This window comes from Salmo trutta, chromosome 2, assembly GCF_901001165.1.
Source record: "Salmo trutta chromosome 2, fSalTru1.1, whole genome shotgun sequence".
In the NCBI taxonomy this organism is placed as follows: domain Eukaryota; kingdom Metazoa; phylum Chordata; class Actinopteri; order Salmoniformes; family Salmonidae; genus Salmo; species Salmo trutta.
This window is the reverse complement of record NC_042958.1, coordinates 51,543,995-51,566,615: the sequence shown is the minus strand read 5'-3', so window position 1 is coordinate 51,566,615 and position 22,621 is coordinate 51,543,995. Positions and strand designations below refer to the sequence as shown.

At 43.7% G+C, this 22,621-nt stretch overlaps 1 protein-coding gene across 9 annotated transcripts in view; it reads left to right on the top strand.

Moving 5' to 3' along the window:
- Positions 1 to 15,503: 15,503 nt before the first annotated feature.
- Positions 15,504 to 22,621, top strand: part of LOC115156739 (calcium/calmodulin-dependent protein kinase type II subunit gamma) — a 39,529-nt gene continuing 32,411 nt past the window's right edge. For 4 of the 9 annotated variants that reach the window (XM_029704442.1, XM_029704434.1, XM_029704389.1 and 1 more), the window contains exons 1-2: positions 15,505 to 15,733; positions 18,052 to 18,146. In XM_029704442.1, coding sequence (XP_029560302.1) covers positions 15,666 to 15,733; positions 18,052 to 18,146 — 163 coding nt within the window. In that variant the 5' untranslated portion in view covers positions 15,505 to 15,665. Of the gene's footprint in view, positions 15,734 to 18,051; positions 18,147 to 22,621 lie in introns of all 9 variants that reach the window. The other 5 variants (XM_029704451.1, XM_029704417.1, XM_029704408.1 and 2 more) reach the window with 2 other exon arrangements.

The following is a 22,621-nucleotide window of genomic DNA, read 5'->3' as shown; positions in this document are numbered from 1 at the left end:
GAACATAGAGGTAGACAGAGGGCTCTAGATTTATAGAACCAGTTTCAGCATGGACATTGCCATCGAGGCCTTCCACCATTTTAAAGTGGTCAACTGGGTGGGGATTCCTATGGGTTGGGAGTGATCAGCCAAAGATCAGAGCATCATCTTCTTCTTCAAATTGGGCTTTATGGTTTGTAAATGTCTTTAAACTATATCATCGCCACATAGTGGCCACAATAAAATGAATTACACACAATATTTGTTTCAGGACTCCACCATTGTAGGTGGTGGTGAATCACCAATATCAGCTTAATGCTTTTTTCAAACACAAAATAAAAAAACTTTAAAATGGAGATAGCCTAAATGGCACTGCCCATGTTGTCACAGACACCATAATGGCACAGATACAAAAATGAGACCTCTTTTTTAACCTTCCCTCGGTTTAAGGAAGAAGAAACTCAAGCCCAATTCAGATTCTCCCCCTCTCCTCCTGTATCACCCTCCCCTCCTCTATTCCCTTCTCCTCCTCTGCATTTCTGTTTCCAAAACTTCTCATTTACCTCCTCCCCTACCTACTCCTGAACTTCCCCTACATACTCCTGAACCTCCCCTCCATACTCCTGAACCTCCCCTCCATACTTCTGAACCTTCTCCCCTCAAAACTCCTGAACCTCCTCCTCTCAATACTCCTGAACCTCTTCACCTCATTACTCCCAAACCTCCCCTCAATACTCCTGAACCTCCTCCTCTCAATATTCCTGAACCTCCCCTCAATACTCCTGAACCTCCTCCCCTCAATACTCCTGAACCTCTTCACCTCATTACTCCCAAACCTCCCCTCAATACTCCTGAACCTCCTCCTCTCAATATTCCTGAACCTCCCCTCAATACTCCTGAACCTCCCCTCCATACTCCTGAACCTTCCCTCTATGCTCCTAAACCTCTCCTCCATACTCCTGAACATCCTCCCATCAATACTCATGAACCTCCCCTCAATACTCCTGAAACTCCTCCCATCAATACTCATGAACCTCCCCTCCATACTCCTGAACCTTCCCTCTATGCTCCTAAACCTCCCCTCCATACTCCTGAACCTCCTCCCATCAATACTCATGAACCTCCCCTCAATACTCCTGAATCTCCTCCCATCAATACTCCTGAACCTCCCCTCAATACTCCTGAACCTCCCCTCAATACTCCTGAACCTCCCCTCCATACTCCTGAACCTCCCCTCTATGCTCCTAAACCTCCTCCCCTCAATACTCCTGAACCTCCTCTCCTATCTCCTCTCCCCTCTATATACTCCTGCACCTCCTCTCCTCTCTCCTCTATATACTCCTGCACCTCCTCTCCTCTCTATATATACTCCTGCACCTCTTCTCCTCTCTCCTCTCTCCTCTATATACTCCTGCACCTCCTCTCCTCTCCCCTCTATATACTCCTGAACCTCCTCTCCTCTCCCCTCTATATACTCCTGCACCTCCTCTCCTCTCTCCTCTATATACTCCTGCACCTCCTCTCCTCTCTCCTCTATATACTCCTGCACCTCCTCTCCTCGCTATATACTCCTGAACCTCCTCTCCTCTCTCCTCTATATACTCCTGCACCTCCTCTCCTCTCTCCTCTCTCCTCTCTCCTCTATATACTCCTGCACCTCCTCTCCTCTCTCCTCTATATACTCCTGCACCTCCTCTCCTCTCTCCTCTATATACTCCTGAACCTCCTCTCCTTTCTCCTCTATATACTCCTGCGCCTCCTCTCCTCTCTCCTCTATATACTCCTGAACCTCCTCTCCCCTCTATATACTCCTGAACCTCCTCTCCTCTCCCCTCTATATACTCCTGCACCTCCTCTCCTCTCTCCTCTATATACTCCTGCACCTCCTCTCCTCTCTATATATACTCCTGAACCTCCTCTCCTCTCTCCTGTATATACTCCTGCACCTCCTCTCCTCTCTCCTCTATATACTCCTGCGCCTCCTCTCCTCTCTCCTCTATATACTCCTGCGCCTCCTCTCCTCTCTCCTCTATATACTCCTGCGCCTCCTCTCCTCTCTCCTCTATATACTCCTGCACCTCCTCTCTTCTCTCCTCTATATACTCCTGCGCCTCCTCTCCTCTCTCCTCTATATACTCCTGCACCTCCTCTCCTCTCTCCTCTCTCCTCTATATACTCCTGCACCTCCTCTCCTCTCTCCTCTCTCCTCTATATACTCCTGCACCTCCTCTCCTCTCTCCTCTCTCCTCTATATACTCCTGCACCTCCTCTCCTCTCTCCTCTCTCCTCTATATACTCCTGCACCTCCTCTCCTGGTAATGTATTATCAAACTGAAATGAAAAACAATGCAACTTCATATTTCATATGTTCTATAATATACAATCATTTGCATTAGCTCATACCAATTGTTTATTTATAATAACCTGCTGAACAACAATTCTATTGGATATAATTAATTTCCTGCAAATGAAGGACAGTATGATTGTAAGCTCAATATAAATGTGTTTAACAGTCAAATATTTCAATATCGATATTTCTTTATTTGAAATCCCAGAAATGTTTGCAGAACTGGTCATTAAAGGTACCCCTTTTTCCTTGTGGAGTTCGTTTTTTTTGTGGCGTTTGAAGAACATTATTTACAACATGATTCTCATGGACTTTTATACCTTTAGTACTACAGGTGAAACTGTTACACCTTTCACTGAGAACACAAGGACAGAATAAAGCACAAATGCAGAATAATGAGAAAATACAAAGTACTCTTAAGTACATTTATACTACAAAGGAAACAAACTGTTTTTCTAATCAGTTACTAGTCATGCAGCATATAGAACACACATTTATAATCAAACAATTAACAATCAATAATCTGTGCAATAAACACTAAATTTATCAGATAACCTGGGTGACTTCTGTACTGAACAAAAATCTAAATGCAACATGCAACAATTTTAAAGATTTCAATTGAAATAAGTTCATTAGGCCCTAATCTATTGATTTCACATGACTGGGAATACAAATATGCATCTGTTGGTCAAAGATACCTTGAAAAAAAGGGGTAGGGGCGTGGACCAGACAACCAGTCAGTATCTGGTGTGGCCACCATTTCCCTCATGCAGCGTGACACAGGTCCTTCGCATGGAGTTGATCAGGCTGTTGATTGTGATCTGTGGAATGTTGTCCCAGCAAACCGCTCGCCACACGACACCATACACGTGGTCTGCGGTTGTGAGGTCAGTTGGACGTACTGCTAAATTCTCTAAAACGACATTGGAGGTGGCTTATGGTAGAGAAATTAACATTCAATTCTCTGGCAACAGCTCTGGTGGACATTCCTGCAGTCAGCAGGCCAATTGCACGCTCCCTGAAAACTTGAGACATTTGAGGCATTGTGTTGTGTGACAACACTGCAGATTTTAGATTGGCCTTTTGTTGTCCACAGCACAAGGTGCAGCTGTGTAATTATCATGCTGTTTTATCAGCTTCTTGATATGCCACACCTGTCTGTCAGGGCTGTGCACTGCTGGTGGAGAAGTCAGGTGCAGGAGAGCAGGGAGTATTGAACAAGCGCACACTTTATTATGGCAGTAGAGAAAATAACAGAAGAACGCAGCTTCTTGAAAACCTCCAGCCCACAAGGCAAAAGTGTAAGGCGTGATAAATGTTCAATACAAGACACTGTAATACAAAATAAACAAACTGTGTGCAAAAAACACAGAAACATGAAAACCCAGTCGGGCGCGTAACGATAACCACGTAACACGAAACAATTACACACAAAGACATGGAGGGGAACAGAGGACTAAATACATGCAGTGTGATTATGGAATGAAAACCAGGTGTGTATGGAACAAGACAAAACAAATGGACATATGAAAAATGGAGCAGCGATGGCTAGAAAGCTGGTGACGTCGATCGCCACCCGAACAAGGAGAGGAGCCGACTTCAGTGGAAGTCGTGACACTGTGGAGGGAGGGATTATCTTGACAAAGGAGAAATGCTCACTAACAGGGATGTAAACAAATTACTAACAGGGATGTAAACAAATTTGTTCACACAATTTGAGAAATAAGATGTGTGTATGGACATTTCTAGGATCTTTGATTTCAGCTCATGAAACATGGGACCAACACTTTACAAGTTGCATTTATATTTTTGTTCAGTGTATGTTAGCAGAGATTAATTTAAAGACATGCTCTGGAACTTTGATGTTATGAAACCCTTTTTACATCAGCCGATGTCACAAAGTGTTGTACAGAAACCCAGTCTAAAACCCCAAACAGCAAGCAATGCAGATGTAGAAGCACGGTGGCTAGGAAAAACTCCCTAGAAAGAAACCTAGAGAGGAACCAGGCTCTGAGGGGTGGCCAGTCCTCTTCTGGCTCTGCCGGGTGGAGATTATAACAGTACATGGCCAAGATGTTCAAGCGTTCATAGATGACAGACAGGGTCAAATAATACAGAGAGCCTGAAAAACAGCTTCTATCTCAAGGCCATCAGACTGTTAAACAGCCATCACTAATATAGAGTGGCTGCTGCCAACATACAGACTCAAATCTCTTGCCACTTTAATAAATGTAATCACTAGTTATCACTAGTCACTTTAAATAACGCCACTTTAATAATGTCAACATATCCTAGATTACTAATTTCATATGTATATACTGTACTCTATACCATCTACTGCATCTTGCCTATGCCACACGGCCATCGCTCATCCATATATTTATAGGTACATATTCTTATTCATCCCTTTACATTTGTGTGTATAAGGTAGTTGTTGTGAATTTGTTACATTACTTGTTAGATATCACTGCACTGTTGGAACTAGAAGCACAAGCATTTCGCTATACTCGCATTAACATCTGCTAACCATGTGTATGTGACCAATAAAATTGGATTTGATGGTTGTAGAGTGGTTGTAGAGGGTGCAACAGGTCAGCACCTCAGGAGTAAATGTCAGTTGGCTTTTCATAAATGTCAGTTGGCTTTTCATAAATGTCAGTTGGCTTTCCATAGCCGAGCATTCAGAGTTCGAGACAGCAGGTGCGGTAGAGAGAGAAAGTCGAAAACAGCAGGTCCGGGACAAGGTAGCAGGTCCATAGCCACAGGCAGAACAGTTGAAACTAGTGCAGCAGCACGACCAGGTGGACTGGGGACAGCAAGGAGTCATCAGGCCAGGTAGTCCTGCGGCACGGTCCTAGGGCTCAGGTCCTCCGGGAGGGGAGGGAGAGGGAGAGGGAGAGAATTAGAGGGAGCATATTTAAATTCACACAGGACACCGGATAAGATAGGAAAATTACACCAGATATAACAGACTGACCCTAGTCCCTCCGACACACAAACTATTGCAGCATAGATACTGGAAGCTGAGACGGGAGGGGTCGGGAGACACTGTGGCCCCATCCGGCGATACCCCCGGACAGGGCCAACCAGGCAGGATATAACCCCACCCACTTTGCCAAAGCACAGCCCCCACACCACTAGAGGGATATCTGTAAACCACCAACTTACTACCCTGAGACAAGGCTGAGTATAGCCCACGAAGATCTCCCACACGGAACGAATCCGAGGTGGCGCCAACCCAGACAGGAAGATCACGTCAGTGAAACCTCCCAACTTGGGCTGGATGTGTCAATGTGTAGTTCATACATGCATAATCTATGAGCAGAATTATTGTCTTTCCTTAATTATCAACGAGATCCCTAGTTTGAAAGCGACTGTTTTTCTGGAAGCTGTGCAGCACCATTTTCCCCCCACATGCCCCCCCTAGAAATTTGAGTTCAATCAATGAGCTTCAGCCCCTTGCCATATTACTGACAGCTAGCAAGATGCACATGACAGCAGAGCAAGAGAGAGAGAAAGCAACAACATGGTACACATATCTGCACATGTGACCCGTTTCAGGAAGCTAGGCGTATGTCACACGTCACTACTTCACAGGAGAGGCATTTGAAAGCATACGGTTAACTAGCTAGCGAACGTTAGCTTGCTGGCTAGCTAGCGAACGATAAATGTATAACCAGTGTAGTAATATTATTTCTATCTAAAGTGTCCACATCCTGGCTCTGTGTGTGTGTGTGTGTGTGTGTGTGTGTGTGTGTGTGTGTGTGTGTGTGTGTGTGTGTGTGTGTGTGTGTGTGTGTGTGTGAGTGTGTGTGTGTGTGTGTGTGTGTGTGTGTGTGTGTATTTTTACCTAGAGTAGGCTACTACTTTTACCACTTTTAGTCTTGTAATCTTCGGTTGTTTACTACACTACCTTAGTCACTCTGTTTAGCACATGTGAATCCTTAAGGAGTTGGGTTTAAGAGGTTTAAGAGGGTGTGAACGATGATGAATGGGTGTAGACAAAGAAGAGCTCTTCTGTAGGTGTACCAAAACATTCTAGGGCCATTTTATCAAAAGTGGGGTTACAAGTTCCTCAACTTTCAAAGCAGAATTACTTTCCCATTGTGTCCTCAAATGCAGTGTATGATATACCATTTTGTAGCTCTGAGTCTCTACTTTTATCCAATGCAAAAAATAAAAAAACATTTCAAATGTTGCAACATAAGACCGAATCAAGGTGGTCAGTCACGTGACGTAGTATGCAGTTTTTGGGGACCACTGTTGTCTCATGAGCGTTACATTCAGAACTATTGTAAAGGAGAATCCCTTTACAATGCTTAGAAATACTCTATTCACATTGTACTGCCCCTTAAACCAACGTAAGGAACATATACATTTGAACAGGTGACGAATTAAATTTAAAGAAGTTTCCTCAATGTTGGCTTCATGGATAACTCATTCTCAGAGATGCCTCTGATTGGCAGATTCTGATTGGTCCTTTGACCAATCAGATCAGCTCTTTTAACAATAATTGGTCAAAAGATCAGAATTGGGCTGCCTGTGTACATTCAGCAAAAGACTTTGTTTCTCCTTTAAGGGCCTCGGGGCTGCCTCGTTCCTCCTGCAATGAGACAAAGGTTGAGTTCCTGTCCGACTACACCGCAGACACATGTCAGATCTTACAACGCCTGGATAGGTATTTAACATACAGTATCAACTAATACCATTATATGATATAACAATCTGATGCCCGACTGCAGTTGATGACGTTGCATGCAACCATTGGATGACGCAATGCAACGCCTGCACGTCTAAAATCGGACAGGAAGTCGAACAATGTTCAACAATGTTGAAGAAGCCCTTCAACATTGCCAAAAGTAGCAGGGAGCCCACACTGGAAATGTTCTGTACTTGTAGAGCAGGGTGGAGGGCCTAGTGTCTGCAGAGGTTTTTTCCTTTCAATGAAACCCTAGAAAACTATGTATGGCGAGTTCCTTACTAATTACTGATCTTAATTCATCCATCAAGTACATTCGAGGAGCGGAAACCCACAGACACTCGACCCCCCGTGAAATGAGTTTGACAAGTGTTGTAGAGTATATTGTTTAATTGTATGTTGTCCAAAAAACAAATAAAATCAAAGGGTACTTAAGACATTCACTTTTATTTATTCAATTATCCATAAATGAATGTACAGATATTGTATTCTTAATCTAAACACTAGATTTCAAATGACAACACGACTGTTTGTAGCAGCATCTACAGACTAATGTAGTGTCTTAAAGAAGGCCTAGGAAGGCCAAAACGTCACAAAATTTCCCAACTTCATTCAGTTATTTCTCAATACAGTGTTCAACAGTATGCCACACATCCTTCGACCCCCAAATAACCTTTCTATGGATTTCAGTCCCAAAACATCTTAAATATCTTTGGGCCATTCTTTGGGCCATATCTGATAACACATTGCTAATGAACAGATAAGAGGATTAGGGCCTCATCACAAATATACGTAGATATGTTTTATTTTTAATGAAGTGATGATGATATTGGGGGATAACTAATATACTTTTATTCAGATGGAGTCAGCCACACTCAGACTCTTCTGTAGGAATGTCAAGGATGCAAGCTGGGGCTCCACCAAACACAGAAATATTTAGAGAATGAAACCAAAAAGAGAAGCATATTCAAATTATTTTAGAATATTATTGACATATACCAGAAACCTGAACCTGTTTTGACTGAGTAAAGCCCTCAAGGATTAGCAGTCTTGTTTTTTTTACTGTCAAACAAAGGTATTGGCTGTAAATATGTTTTGTAAGAAAACGTGACTTCTCACTGCCATGTTCTGCTAACAGCACATAAGTAGCATATCCACCGCACACGCAGTCATGCAGCTTGCTTTCATCTATCTCACACAGAGTCCAACCTCCCTCCTTAGCTCTCCAGACTGTATGCCTTTACACAGCGCTCCTCACTAGAGGGTGGTAAAGACTATTGAATGCTCTCTCACACACAACCAGGATGTGGGCAGGTAGTAGGTCACAGTATTTAGAGCAGAGTGAGGACTATAGATAGTAGCATAGACTTAGACACACAGTAATGAACTGTCACTTCACTCACTCACGCACTCACGCACGCACGCACGCACGCACGCACGCACGCACGCACACACACACACACACACACACACACACAGCCCTATTCCCCTCTATGTTGTGTGTGAACGCCTGTGTTGGGGTACTGCACTCCCTGAGCCCCTAGGCTCATTGATCACCATGTCCTAGGACAAAAGAAGGAGGAGGGAGAGAGACAGGAGAGGAGGAAAGTGGGGTAAGCTAGGGAGAGAGAGAGAGGAGGAAAGTGGGGTAAGCTAGGGAGAGAGAGAGAGAGAGAGAGAGAGAGAGAGAGAGAGAGAGAGAGGAAAGTGGGGTAAGCTAGGGAGAGGGAGAAGGAGAGAGAGAGAGAGAGAGGAAAGTGGGGTAAGCTAGGGGGAGAATGAGAGAGGAAAGAACCAGCCCAGCATCCTCCAGCTCCAGCCCAGCATCCTCCAGCCCCAGCCCAGCATCCTCCAGCCCCAGCCCAGCATCCTCCAGCTCCAGCCCAGCATCCTCCAGCCCCAGCCCAGCATCCTCCAGCCCCAGCCCAGCATCCTCCAGCTCCAGCCCAGCATCCTCCAGCCCCAGCCCAGCATCCTCCAGCCCCAGCCCAGCATCCTCCAGCCCCAGCCCAGCATCCTCCAGCCCCAGCCCAGCATCCTCCAGCCCCAGCCCAGCATCCTCCAGCCCCAGCCCTTCTCTTTTGCTGTGAATGAAAACAACATCCACAGTGACAAAGCATATCCTAAAGCAAGACAACTCAATATGACACAGCGAGACACACACACACACAGTCTAATAACCTCATCTGATGCATTATTGATGTGATGAAAAGATGACAGTGGCATTAAAGGAGTAATCTGCAGTTTTTACATACATATTTGGACATAAATTAACATTGATTATTGAACAATGTAACTCATAAATGCCTCATGAGCATAGTTCAACTGTCGTACCCCATCACCCCAAAATATATATTTTTTTACTCCTGTGTTTGTAAACAATGCAATTGTAAACAAACACTGTAGGGTTTAAACTATAATTTTGATCTCATGGATGGCCAGTCCTTGCAACCATAGCTCTGTCTATGAATTTGAGAGTGGTACCATTTCTATATCCCCATAGCTGTTTACTAAAACAGTTGGCGAGGTGGCCACTTTGTTGTTGTTTCAACTACAGCTTGCCCCTTTAAGTCAAACAGTAAAACAGTGTTAGAGTTAGTTTTGTATGGCCTGGTGCCCCGGGTGGGTGGAGTTTGCTCATTTTAGACCTTTCCATTGGCCCTTAAGTGAAATCTCCACCCACCCGGGCCATGCCAAACAAACTTCACCAGTATGACATTCTCCCTCTCTCTGCTGAACCCAACTGAAATCTCTTTCCTAGTCTCTTTTTTCTCTCTCTTCGTTTTGTCTTTCTCACAGAGTGTGTAGGGAGGGTGAGGTAAAGGAGTTACTATTACATAAACATTGTAGGAGGAGGAAAAGGAGGAGAGGGCAGGGTCGGCAAGTGGTTGAAGGAGGGGGAGGAAACTGCCATATCGCAGTGCTACACACACCTACCTCTGTGTTGGCCGCATCACTACATGATAAGTGCACAACTTGTATGTGTTTCTGAGGTAAACTGGGTCTGTCAGCATCTCTCTCTGACCCCTTTCCTTCTTTCTCTGTGGTCCTCAATTGAAGCTCTCCATTAAACTGGACTGTGTCATCTCTACTCTGAATGACTCTTTGGCGTTTATGGTCTCTCCATTGAGACTGCTGAGAGAGCAATGCTACTCAGGAAGCACTCTCACACACACACACCTGATGGTCTCCGGCGAATGCTACATTAAACATTTAGCAAACCACTCTGGGTCTCTGTGACATCATCTCTTAGCACCACTCAGCTTCAGCATTAATAGTATGGATAATGTCTCTGATAACGATAACGTCTCTCACACTCTCGCTCTCATTCTGATTCACTGGGCTAGAGTGGTCTCCTGTCAGAGCAGACACATTGATTTATATATATATTGATCGCAGGTTGAATGTGTGTGCGCGTGCTAGTGTGTGTGCGTTTGTGTGAATGAGGAGAGGAATTCCTGTTGCTTATTGCGTAGGAGTCAAGATCCTAAGACCATGCTGCCATCGGGATCTCAGCGAGGCCAATGTGTAGACCTACAACTGTCCCGAATCCTGACACTGTCAATAATCGTTGCATGCAAAATGGGTTTAGAAACCTCAGAAACTACTTTCATATCACCCCAAAATAAAGTTTTACAAATGCAAAGATACACAGCACCATTTTAACAGATTCCCACAGGGGTTCTTTGTGCGTTTCCCTGAAATACGACACTTCCTGAGCTAATGGAAACTCGCAAGGTAACACACCAAAAATGTTGTCTCAAAGCCATAGCTGCGGGAAGTATACTGAACAAAAATATAAATGTAACATTGGATCCATGTTTCATTAGCTGAAAAAAATCCCAGAAATGTCCCATGTGCACAAAAAGCTTATTTCTCTCAAATTTTGTCCACATATTTGTTTACATCCCTGTTAGTGAGCATTTATCCTTTGCCAAGATAATCCATCCACCTGACAGGTGTGGCAAGACACTCATTCCACAGGCGCACCTTGTGCTGGGGACAATATAAGACCACTCTAAAATGTGCAGTTTTGTCACACAACACAATGCCACAGATATCTCAAGTTTTCATAGTCACTCAAACCATTTTCCACTTTCCCCTTTTTATTATCTTTATTATCATCTTCTCCTTCACCAGATTCTCCAGAAGGCTTGTGCAATCCCCCACTCCATATTTATTCAGAATATGTTCCACTTTCTTCTTTTTTTCTTGTCCACCATCTTACCGCGTCTCAGCTCATCACCAACCACTCAGACACTGAGGTCCGGTTCTAGTGCTCTACCGTTCACGCCAGAAATGAATGAACTTACAAACAGCCAGAGCTTCAGTAGTGGCTGGCTGGCTGACTGGCTGGCTGGCTTCTTCTTCTTCTTCTTAGTTCCAAGGACTCAGATTGGAAATCTGCCAGTTTAATAAATACCTGACCATAGAGTACTCCTGCATTGGCGCCATCTGTCATCACATGACCATAGAGGTGGGTAGAGGGCGATAACCAATCAGGGAATTCTGTACTGCTGGAATAGTTCTCATGGCCTAACTTGTTGTTGATAGTATGACCATCTGTAGATCATCTATATAGGAATATCCAAATAAATTGTGACCGCACAGAAACCAGGTTGAAGTCTAGCTTTGTGTTTTCTTTAAGTTTGTGTCGTGTTTGCTTTATTTTTGTCCTGCACTGTAAAATGGCTTTGGCATGGAACTCCACATGTTTTTGTAAAATAAACCTGGGCCCATTTTTTCAAAACTTTGAATCTGGATCAGAATCATCTGGATTCTGTAATCCTCTTTTTTGCTATCCAGGATCCGATCGATCTGGTTGTTTTTTAGCTGTTTGTTTGTCTGTGAAAAATAAGCGGATAGGATCATTCTGATCCAGATGCCACAATATCAAAATCACAGAATCTGGATTTTCTGAGCTTTGAACTGGCTTACACATTGCCATCTACTGGACAGGTTGTGTTACTACTTCAACACTGTCAGTGAAACAAAGATGAGGAAACTATACATTAATTAAAGTAAGAGAAAAAAAATAGAGACTGCATATCACTTATAATTAAGTAGAAGCATTTAATTGACACTTCGCAATGTAACAACTGACCACATACCTATACTAGGATCAATTAAACATAATAAACCTTTGGTTGTCAGATTTACTTTAGTTGCATTGACATTTCTTGGTTGTAGTGGCTTTCACTTTTCTAAATCCACCCTGAATCCATCCTTCCAGTGGGATAAAGATAATCCCCATTTTCATCACAAAAACCATCTTAATCACTACCTTTGACTTTCGAAAAACACAAAAATGAAATTTGATCCTGATTAAAGGTCAGATTAGATTACCAAATCCTTATCCCTCTCTGTAGGATCGGAATCAAATTTTCCGAAATCACATAACTTGCTGCCTCCGCTGTTTTGCTTTCAAGCCAAGCCTACTGCTTGACCAACCCTACATGATGGTGATTCAGTGTGCAATAAAGGCATTGCTTCATTTCATCCCTTGCATGGATGATCAACAGAACAGATGAGAATAATGTAATCTTTTTTTTTGGGGGGGGGGGGGGGGGGGCTCCTGGATTGGACAGGTGAAGACTTTTGGCCAGGGGTGTTCAGCTCTTACCTTATGAGGTCTGGTGCATGCTGGCTTTCTGTTCTACCTCATAATTAATTGCACACACCTGGTATCCCAGGTCTAAATCAATCCCTGATTAGATGTGAACAATGAAAAAACTCAGTGGAACTGGCTTCCAGGTCCAGAGTTGAGTTTGAGGGTTGTAGATAATGGCCACCCAGTGAACAAAATTATGTTGAAATTAGGTTCATTTGGGTTTTGAATGAAAGTCGAAATATGTTTTTTCCGGATATTGAAAAGACATCATTTACAGAAGTTGAAAATACGTATTTTACAGACGTTGAAAAGACATTATTTCTACAGCCAAATTTCAATCCGTACATGCATTCACTTATATCTTCATGTCAATGAAGAAAGCATTATCAAATTCAACATTTTTTATTAAAATAGGAAAATAGAGAAAAATGAAGATTGCAGTATGGAATATGTATTATTCCTCCTATCACATTCACTTACAGTGCCTTCGGAAAGTGTTCAGACCCATGAACTTTTTCCACATTTTGTTACAGCCTTATTCTAAAATAGATGTAATTGTTTTTTCCCCTCTTCAATCTACACACAATACCCCATAATGACAAAGAAAAAACAGTTGACATTTTTGCAAATGTATTAAAAATAAAAAACTGATATCACATTTACATAAGTATTCAGGCCCTTTACTCAGTACTTTGTTGAACTACCTTTGTCAGAGATTACAGCCTTGAGTCTTTTTGGGTATGACACTACAAGCTTGGCACACCTGTATTTGGGGGAGTTTCTCCCATTCTTCTCTGCAGATCTCCTCAAGCTCGGTCAGGTTGGATGGGGAGCGTCACTGCACAGCTATTTTCAGGTCTCTCTAGAGCTGTTCGATCGGGTTGAAGTCCAGGCTCTGGCTGGACCACTCAAGGACATTCAGAGACTTGGCCCCGAAGCCACTCCTGTGTTGTCTTGGCTGTGTGCTTAGGGTCGTTGTCCTTTTGGAAGGTGAACCTTCGCCCCAGTCTGACGTCCTGAGCGCTCTGGAGCAGGTTTTCATCGAGGATCTCACTGTACTTTGCTCCCTTCATCTTTCTATCGATCCTGACTAGTCTCCCAGTCCCTGAACAACATCCCCACAGCATGATGCTGCCACCACCATGCTTCACCGTAGGAATGGTATTGGCCAGATGAGTGGTGACAGGTTTCCTCCAGACGTGACTCTTGGCATTCAGGCCAAAGACTTCAATCTTGGTTTCATCAGACCAGAGAATCTTGTTTCTCCTGGTCTGAGAGTCCTTTAGGTGCCTTTTGGAAAACTCCAAGCGGGCTGTCATATGCCTTTTACTGAGGAGTGGCTTCCGTCTGGCCACTCTACCATTGGTGGAGTGCTGCAGAGATGGTTGTCCTTCTAGAAGGTTCTCTCATCTCCACAGAGGAACTCTGGATCTCTGTCAGAGTGACCATTAGGTTCTTGGTCACCTCCCTTACCAAGGCCCTTCTCCCCCGATTGCTCAGTTTGGCCGGGAGACCACCTCTATGAAGAGTCTTTGGGGTTCTAAACGTCTTCCATTTAAGAATGATGAAGGCCGTTGTTCTTGGGGACCTTCAATGCTGCAGACATTTTTGGTACCCTTCCCAGATCTGTGCCTCCACACAATCCTGTCTCGGAGCTCTACGGACAATTCCTTATTCCTCATGGCTTGGTTTTTGCACTGTCAACTGTGGGACCTTATATACAGGTGTGTGCCTTTCCAAATAATGTCCAATCAATTGAATTTACCACAGGTGGACTCCAATCAAGTTGTAGAAACATCTCAAGGATGATCAATGGAAACAGGATGCACCTGAGCTCAATTTCAAGTCTCATAGCAAAGGGTCTAAATACTTGTTATACATTTTTTTATACATTTGCAAAAGCTTCTAAAACCTGTTTTCGCTTTGTCATTATGGGGTATAATGAGGGGAAAAAATTATTGTACTTATTTTAGAATGAGGCTGTAATGTAACAAAATGTGGAAAAAGTGAAGGGGTATGAATACTTTCGTAATGCGTTGTATGTTAGCTTTTTCAAACGCTTTAGAACTGACAGTGACTATATTTAAAGTTTCCAGACAAACAGAAAAAAGCTACAAAACACTTCCAACTATAATATAATTCTCAGTAACAGTTACATAAAAGTTGGTCTTGCTATGATTGTGATATGTGGTTGTTTATCTACCTTAGTTTCATATACTGACTGTAAGTTGCTCTGTAAAGGCGTGTCTGCTATAAGCTCAGAATGTAAACGTAAACAGGAACACTTGCAAAGCATGCTGGGTATTATTCTAATTCTAGTACTCTAAATTTGGTCTGTCTCGACGTCAATGTCTCACAAGTTTGGACCGCATGTTACAGTACAGTTTAGTTCAGTACAGTTGAGATCAGATCAGATCAGCAGAGTATAGTACAGTATATTATACTGCACTACACTAATACTCTACATTACTGTACTGAACTCTGCTATACTGTACTGTCTTAATTTGTGAAACATAGACATCTATGAATGGTTCAGATTTGGTCTGGACAAAACAAAGTACATCTGTGGATGTTGAAATCAAGGCCAAGGCGGACGGACCAAATTTCAACATCCATGAACGTTGGCGTTTGACGGTGGTCAATGGGCAGTGTTCCTTTAGGCCACGTTGCTGTCACATATCAACTTATCTCGGTCAGACCAATGATGAATTCAAGACAAGAGAGCAAGGGTTTTGAAAAGTCTTCAAACAGAATCCGTACAATAAGTCGTTTTCCGTTACAGCTGATTCACACCGAATAATACTGCTACCCCGCTCTGATTACATGACTGCTCAAAAACCCTGCTCAACTCTCGCGTGACTGCCTCCGCTCTTCCCCGGTCTCTCTCCACCTCCGCCAACACCTCCCTTCTCTCTCTCCCAGCCTGTCAGTGCCGTAGCTAGTATCGGAGGTTAACAATCCTCCCCTAGACCCAGAGAGCGACCCAGCCTGCCGTAAACCTGACCGAGGCGTGGAGCCCACTCTCAGCCATGGCGACTACTATCGTTACCTCCACCCGCTTTACGGATGAATACCAACTCTACGAGGAGCTCGGGAAGTAAGCGACTGTCCGTCATTAGCTAGCCTGGTTACTGCTCTGCCTTGCCGTCTGTCTTTCCTTCTTCTCCCCACCCCGTACGCTACTCTCTCCTTCTTTAGCCAGCTAGCCTGATCCTATTGTCTTGATCTGGTTGTTTGACTAAAATGCAGCTCTATTGCGTGTCGTAGGTTAGGGACAGGACTTACAGCGTATGTTTTACTGCACCCTGTCTGTAAATGCGATAGCACAGCTAGCAATGTCTACTAGTGTGTCAACGCCTTGTCTTTCCGTCTGCTGAATTAGTCAGGCAGGAAGCGTTTGAGCGAAAGCACTCTGACATTTGCTGGCATGGCACGTTGGCAGCCTGCTTGACAGCGCTGAATGTTAGCATGCATGCATGCTAGCTAGTTTAACTGTGTGTTTGTAGAATATTAGGCGATTTGTCTCAACTGCAGTTGTGTCGAACGTAGACGATAGTTACAGCCCACACCGCCTCCTTCCAAAGCTGAATTATGTTTGCACATTATGTAAAACACCACCCGCTTCCACGCAGCAGCCGTTCATAAATGCCATATGTAGCGTTATAAGCCTCTCAGCACAGACTATGCCGCTGTGGCTTAAAAGTGCAGGGGTGATGCTGTTTCTCGGAATCTCGATGGCATGTTTTTTTCCCCCCTGAGAGAACCGGGCCGTTGTATTATTACGGGCATCTGTCGGAGGCACGATCCTCTCTGGACTCTGTAGAGGGATGTCTTGTATTATTATTGCGTTAGCCCCAGACCCTGGGTATAGTCGAAGTGTCTAGGGCTTCTCTTATCTCTCTGGCATTTTATTGATCCACTGATTGGTTGATCAAAGTGCACACACCTGGGGTGCGTTCTGTAGGGCACAACGTTGTGGACATGTCAGATAGTAAGTTATGCACAACAGAGATGTTTCTCTGACATGTAGTCTACTCTTGTCATTATCAACAACAACGGTGTAGTGATATAGGGGGAACAGTCAGTGGTTCTTGAACCAGTAACTCAGCAGTTACAGGGAAAGGCACACTATCCCCTGTGTCATAAAGGCACATAATATTTTATTAATATACACTGAGTTCACAAAACATTAGGAACACCTGCTCTCATGACAGGCTGACCAGGTGAAAGCTATGATCCCTTATTGTTGTCGCCCGTAAAATCCATATCAATCGGTGTAGATGAAGGGGAGGAGACATGTTAAAGAAGGATTTTTAAGCCTTAAGACAATTGACAGAGATTGTGTGTGTGTGCCATTGAGGGTGAATTGGCAAGACAAAATATTTAAGTGCCTTTGAATGGGGTATGGTGGTAGTTGCCAGGCGCACTGGTTTGTGTGTCAAGAACTGCAACGCTGCTGGGTTTTTCATGCTCAACAGTTTCCTGTGTGTATCAAGAATGGTCCACTACCCAAAGGAAATCCAGCCAACATGATACAACTGTGGGAAGCATTGGAGTCAACATGGGCCAGCATCCCTGTGGAATGCTTTCGACACTTTGTAGAGTCCATGGCCTGAAGAATTGAGGCTGTTTTGAGTGCAAAAGGGGGTGCAACTCAATATTATGAAAGGTGTTCCTAATGTTTTGTAGACTGTTTATATAACATGCCATTTAGGAGACACTTATAGTGCTGCGTTTTATTCATTTTCTTATGGGTGGCCCCAGCAGGAATCAAACCCACATTCCTGGTGTTGCAATCATCATGCTATACCAACAGAACTACGCAGTTACTGTAGCAGTGGGCTAGTGCCAGTGAGCTAGGAGAGGAGTTTAACTCTCTGTCCTCTAGTTTAGGTGTGGCCAACCCTCCTGGAGGGCTACTGGCTCACGCCTGCAGGGTTTAGCCTAGTTTCAGCTCTGCTCTAACACACCTGTTAAATCTAAGACTTTGATTCGCTGTGTGATAGAGCAGGGCTGGTCCAAAAGCATGCGGATTGGTCATCCTAGCTCTATTGTACATACACTGGTAGCTAGCCTAAAGTCTATACTACAGCAAATCTAATCCTGGTCTGCGGTACGACTGGTTTTCTCTAGAAGGTCTGCTTAGTAGTTCATTGATTTACAAGGGGAAGGAAGAAAACCAACGGTGCTGTGGACCTGTATTTGAGAAAGGGAGCTCTGCAATCTCGGTGTCCTTAATTACGGCAGACTGCCATCATTTCAGTTGTATGACTGCATGCTATGTATCAGTGTTGATGGTATGGCCAACGCGTGCGCACGCGTGTGTGTGCCAGTGTGTGTTGTCCTGCATGTTTGTTGCAACAACAACAAAAAATCCCCCTACCCAGAACTGACCGTTGCTTTCCTTGTTTCCAGGGGAGCGTTTTCAGTGGTGCGCAGATGTGTGAAGAAATCATCAGGTCAGGAGTTCGCCGCCAAAATCATCAACACCAAAAAACTCTCCGCCAGAGGTACAGTAACACACACACACATATAAAGGGAAAGCGGTGCGCCACTGCTAAATACATATAGTGGAAACACTGCTGTGAGCTGTCGGTGATCTGCTGTATAGACCTGTGTGTGTCACATGTCAAAGTAGGGCTTTGGTGATATGGCCAAAATATCAAATCACGATCTTTCAACATTTTTGAGTTATTTGACTGTATTTTGTGTTTCTGAATAATGAAAGTTGTAAATGTGTTTGGCGCATAATCCTTGAATGACAACAAATTAATTCTAGGTGATCCGTTGTGATGGTTTTATACTCAACTAAACTAGGACAAAACTGACACTAAAGTAGTCCATTTTGTAGCACTTTTCATTTAATTTAGCGTTGTTGGGAATGTTGTTTAAGAAGCATGTGACAAATAACATTTGGTTTGTATCAAAATATTTTTATAGATGGTAAAAAATCTATACCAGTATTAGCGATACATCGCCCAGTCCCTATGTCAGATGTGTAGAGCTCTGCTAGCCGTGCGTCACGGTCCTCAACATTATACATCGGGTAGGGCCTGTTCGTTCATTAACGACGAGTGTATGGGCTGGGGGTATTATTTTCAAAAATGACAAATAAAAACGAGTGCGTGTGTGGTGGTTGTTGATGCTAGCTAGTTGCACTTGCAATGGATATGGAGGATGTGAAACATAAAACTCCTCCAAAGTAGAGCTTGTAAAAATCCCAAATGAAGTGGAAAAGGCTGGCATGTGGAAATCTAGTTGTGACCGTCGAGCCTGCCCCGTGATTTTGAAGTACGGCAGCAAGAGAACCGGCACCTCTCTCGAGCGCCACATTGAGTCAAATCAGAAATCACAAGTGTGTTGCTTTCTGTTGCAAAGATATTATGTCCTTCCACACAGTTCAAGGCAGGGTGTTTGTTGATATATCTCCAGCTAATAAGTGTGTGGTTAGTCATGGCCGCATCTCTGCCACTGTGCTCCCAGACCCCACAACCATATCACGGAGATGCCACAAAACGGCACTCATGAAGAGGATTGAAGTGCTCAGCAATATCAACAATGCAATAGCTGACATAAATGACTTGGTGATGATCACAGATATGTGGACTAGCGCAAGGTAAATGACATGGCAGTAACCTGCCCTACGTTACCCCAGAGTTTGAGCTGAAAAGCAGAGTGCTGGCTACAGCAGCGTTCCGCCCAGAAGATGCCAAGACAGGAGTAACTGTGCTTTGTTTTGATCCAGCCGTGCTGAAAAGTTGTCTGGGTAAAGGACCAGGGATCGAATATGATTGCTGCACCCTACCGATGGCTTGACTTCCAGGATCACTTGTACAACACCGTGCTAAAATACGCACTTGACACTGCTGAGCTGGAAGATGCGGTTCCAGGGGTGGCAGAAGCTTTGCTTGCAGCCAAGTCATTGGTGAGATTTGTAAAGCAATCGGACTTGCAGCCCGGTTGTCAAAGGTTATGTCTACACTTGACACATGCATGTGACTTCTGCTGTCAGAATACGAGGATCGCATTGAGAAGACTGGTCTAGACACACAAGTGTCTTTGTGGTGTGATTGTGTTCAGATCTGTCTGACCACTTCAGGAGGTGGTCAGGGATGCATTGTGTGCGGATTTCTCCTCAGTCTGGTCGCAATCAAGATACTGAAAGCGCATACAGTGGGCGACGTCATCAGCACTCCCACAAGTCTCTAGAAAACGTGTGTTTTGGGACCGAGAGGCACCTTTTCATTATAACGTTGGAGGAAATACATTCCTAGCGTGTGAGGAACGTGTTTCTGGCCTTATAAATGCTAGGTAATATTTAGAAAAAATGGTTTTGTTTGTTTGGCTAGAGTTATGCTAACCTGTTTGCAATCCCTTTATCGTTGCTTGTTAGCTAGCTAGCTACAGAGGTTAGCTGGATAGTTAGCTACGGTAGTTAGCTACTACCATCAATTGTGTTTTCATATTTAGCCTATTCCACCAGGAATCCAGACACACTGTGGACACGGTAAAGACCTTTTTAAATGTACTTAGGTGTATACGCCAGTTCAGAATTCCATGATCTGAACTCTATAATCAGAATAATACATCTGCATGAACTGTCAAGTCTAGACATGGCCAAAGACTGAGACATAGGTGAAAACACGATTCATCACTGTGTACCTCACCCTGTACTCCAAGGGACTATACACTCTGTGAAAAGCTTGAGAGCCCCGACGTGCTGCTTTCTCATTGGACTTTCTCTGCCCCTTACGAGGCGCTGGGGGGGGCTGGTCTTCCTGTGATGGGACAGGCTGCCATCCTGTAGGCACGGACCCCCACCAGGTTATCTCCCATGGGTAGATTCTGCGTGTAGACCTCAGAATCTGCCGGGACTGAATGGGATGCGTGAGATAACAAGCTGCAGTAGTTGTGGGCTGTTTTTTTCCGGCACTGATTATATGGACAAACCAGGATTGGGCGAAGGCGGTGGTTAAACTGCTTTGCTTCCGAGTGCTTCACAACTCCTATTAATTTGGAGTGTTATGTTATGACCATATAGTTAAACTTGTCTTAACTTGAGGAGTCCTTGTTATTGTTGCCTAAGTTCTGTGGGTGAAATTTGGACTGGAGTGGCAGACAGGGGAGTTACTTCGAAAGGTAACTGGATTTTTGAGCCTACTGCTTAGGTTGAGGCCTCTCCTGAATAGTCAATAGCCTACATTTGATCTATTTGTGCTTGTTCTGAATAGCCTAATGAATGTGTTTGAGGCCGTGACGCCCAGCTAGTTAGTAATACGTTTGGATATTTAACCTGTGCTCAGTGTGCTGGTTCTGAACAGTGCTGATAATAAACTAAAAGTTGCAGCTGTAGACATTAGCCTAACATTACTGGCAACATGTTGGAATACCAGTTGCACATGGGTATTTCGTGTGTATTTTATTTGTTACGTTTAACCATATCAGCAATGGTTCTTTTATAAAGGGTATATAACTTAAATGCAGAAGACACATTTAAGTTGAATGCGTTCAGCTGTACAACGGACTAGGTATGTAGTTCATTAGTAATAAGGTCCTATTCATCAGTAATAAGGTCCTCAATCAGCTTTCTGAATTTCCCAAGAGGCACCACAACATCACATTTAAGAACATTTTGAAGATAGTTCTACAAACATGGTGCAAGAACTTAAAGCTGATTTACCGAACTCAGTAGAGACCAAAGGAATTCCCAGAGTTAACCATCCTTGAGACCGGGTGTGGTAACTCGTATGTCTAAAGTTTAGTAATGATGTTTGGTACAGTGGGACGTTTTGTAAAAGGGCTTTATAAATGAAACATAGCAATGTATCAACCTATGTGACATCAGAGAGGGCCAACCAACTTCCTGGTAGAGAATGCAGTGATGAATACTAGAATTGTCGCCCGTAATAAAGAGCAGTGCGCTATGATTAAAGAAAATGTTGAAGAAATTAACAATTAATATTAAATCAGTAAATTCATACATTATGATAATAAACAAAGATGTATATATAATATGCTCGCACACGCTTTTTCAGTTCTGCACACACATTTTTTATAGGATTGAGGTCAGGGCTTTGTGATGGCCACTCCAATACCTTGACTTTGTTGTCCTTAAGCCATTTTGCCAGAACTTTGGAAGTATGCTTGGGGTCATTGTCTATTTGGAAGACCCATTTGCAACCAAGCTTTAACTTCCTGACTGATGTCTTGAGATGTTGCTTCAATATGTCCACATAATTTTCCTGCCTCATGATGCCATCTATTTTGTGAAGTGCACCAGTCCCACCAGCAGCAAAGCACCCCCACAACATGATGATGCCACCCCCGTGCTTCACGGTTGGGATGGAGTTCTTTGGCTTGCAAGCATCTGCCTTTTTCCTCCAAACATAACGATGGTCATTATGGCCAAACAGTTCTATTTTTGTTTCATCAGACCAGAGGACATTTCTCCAAAAAGTACGATCTTTGTCCCCATGTGCAGTTGCAAACCATAGTCTGGCTTTTTTATGGCGGTTTTAGAGCAGTGTCTTTATCCTTGCTTTTCAGGTTATGTCAATATAGGACTCGTTTTACTGTGGATATAGATACTTCTGTACCCGTTTTCTCCAGCATCTTCACAAGGTCCTTTGCTGTTGTTCTGGGATTGATTTGCACTTTTCGCAACAAGGTACGTTCATCTCTAGGAGACAGAACGCGTCTCCTTCCTGAGCGGTATGATGGCTGCGTGGTCCCATGGTGTTTATACTTGCATACTATTGTTTGTACAAATGAACGTGGTACCTTCAGGCGTTTGGAAATTGCTCCCAAGGATGAACCAGACTTCTACAATAGTTTTTCTGAGGTCTTGGCTGATTTCTTTTGATTTTCCCATGATGTCAAGTAAAGAGGCACAAGGTAGGCCTTGAAATACATCCAGATACACCTCCAATTGACTCAAATGATGTCAATTAGCCTATCAGAAGCTTCTAAAACCATGACATCATTT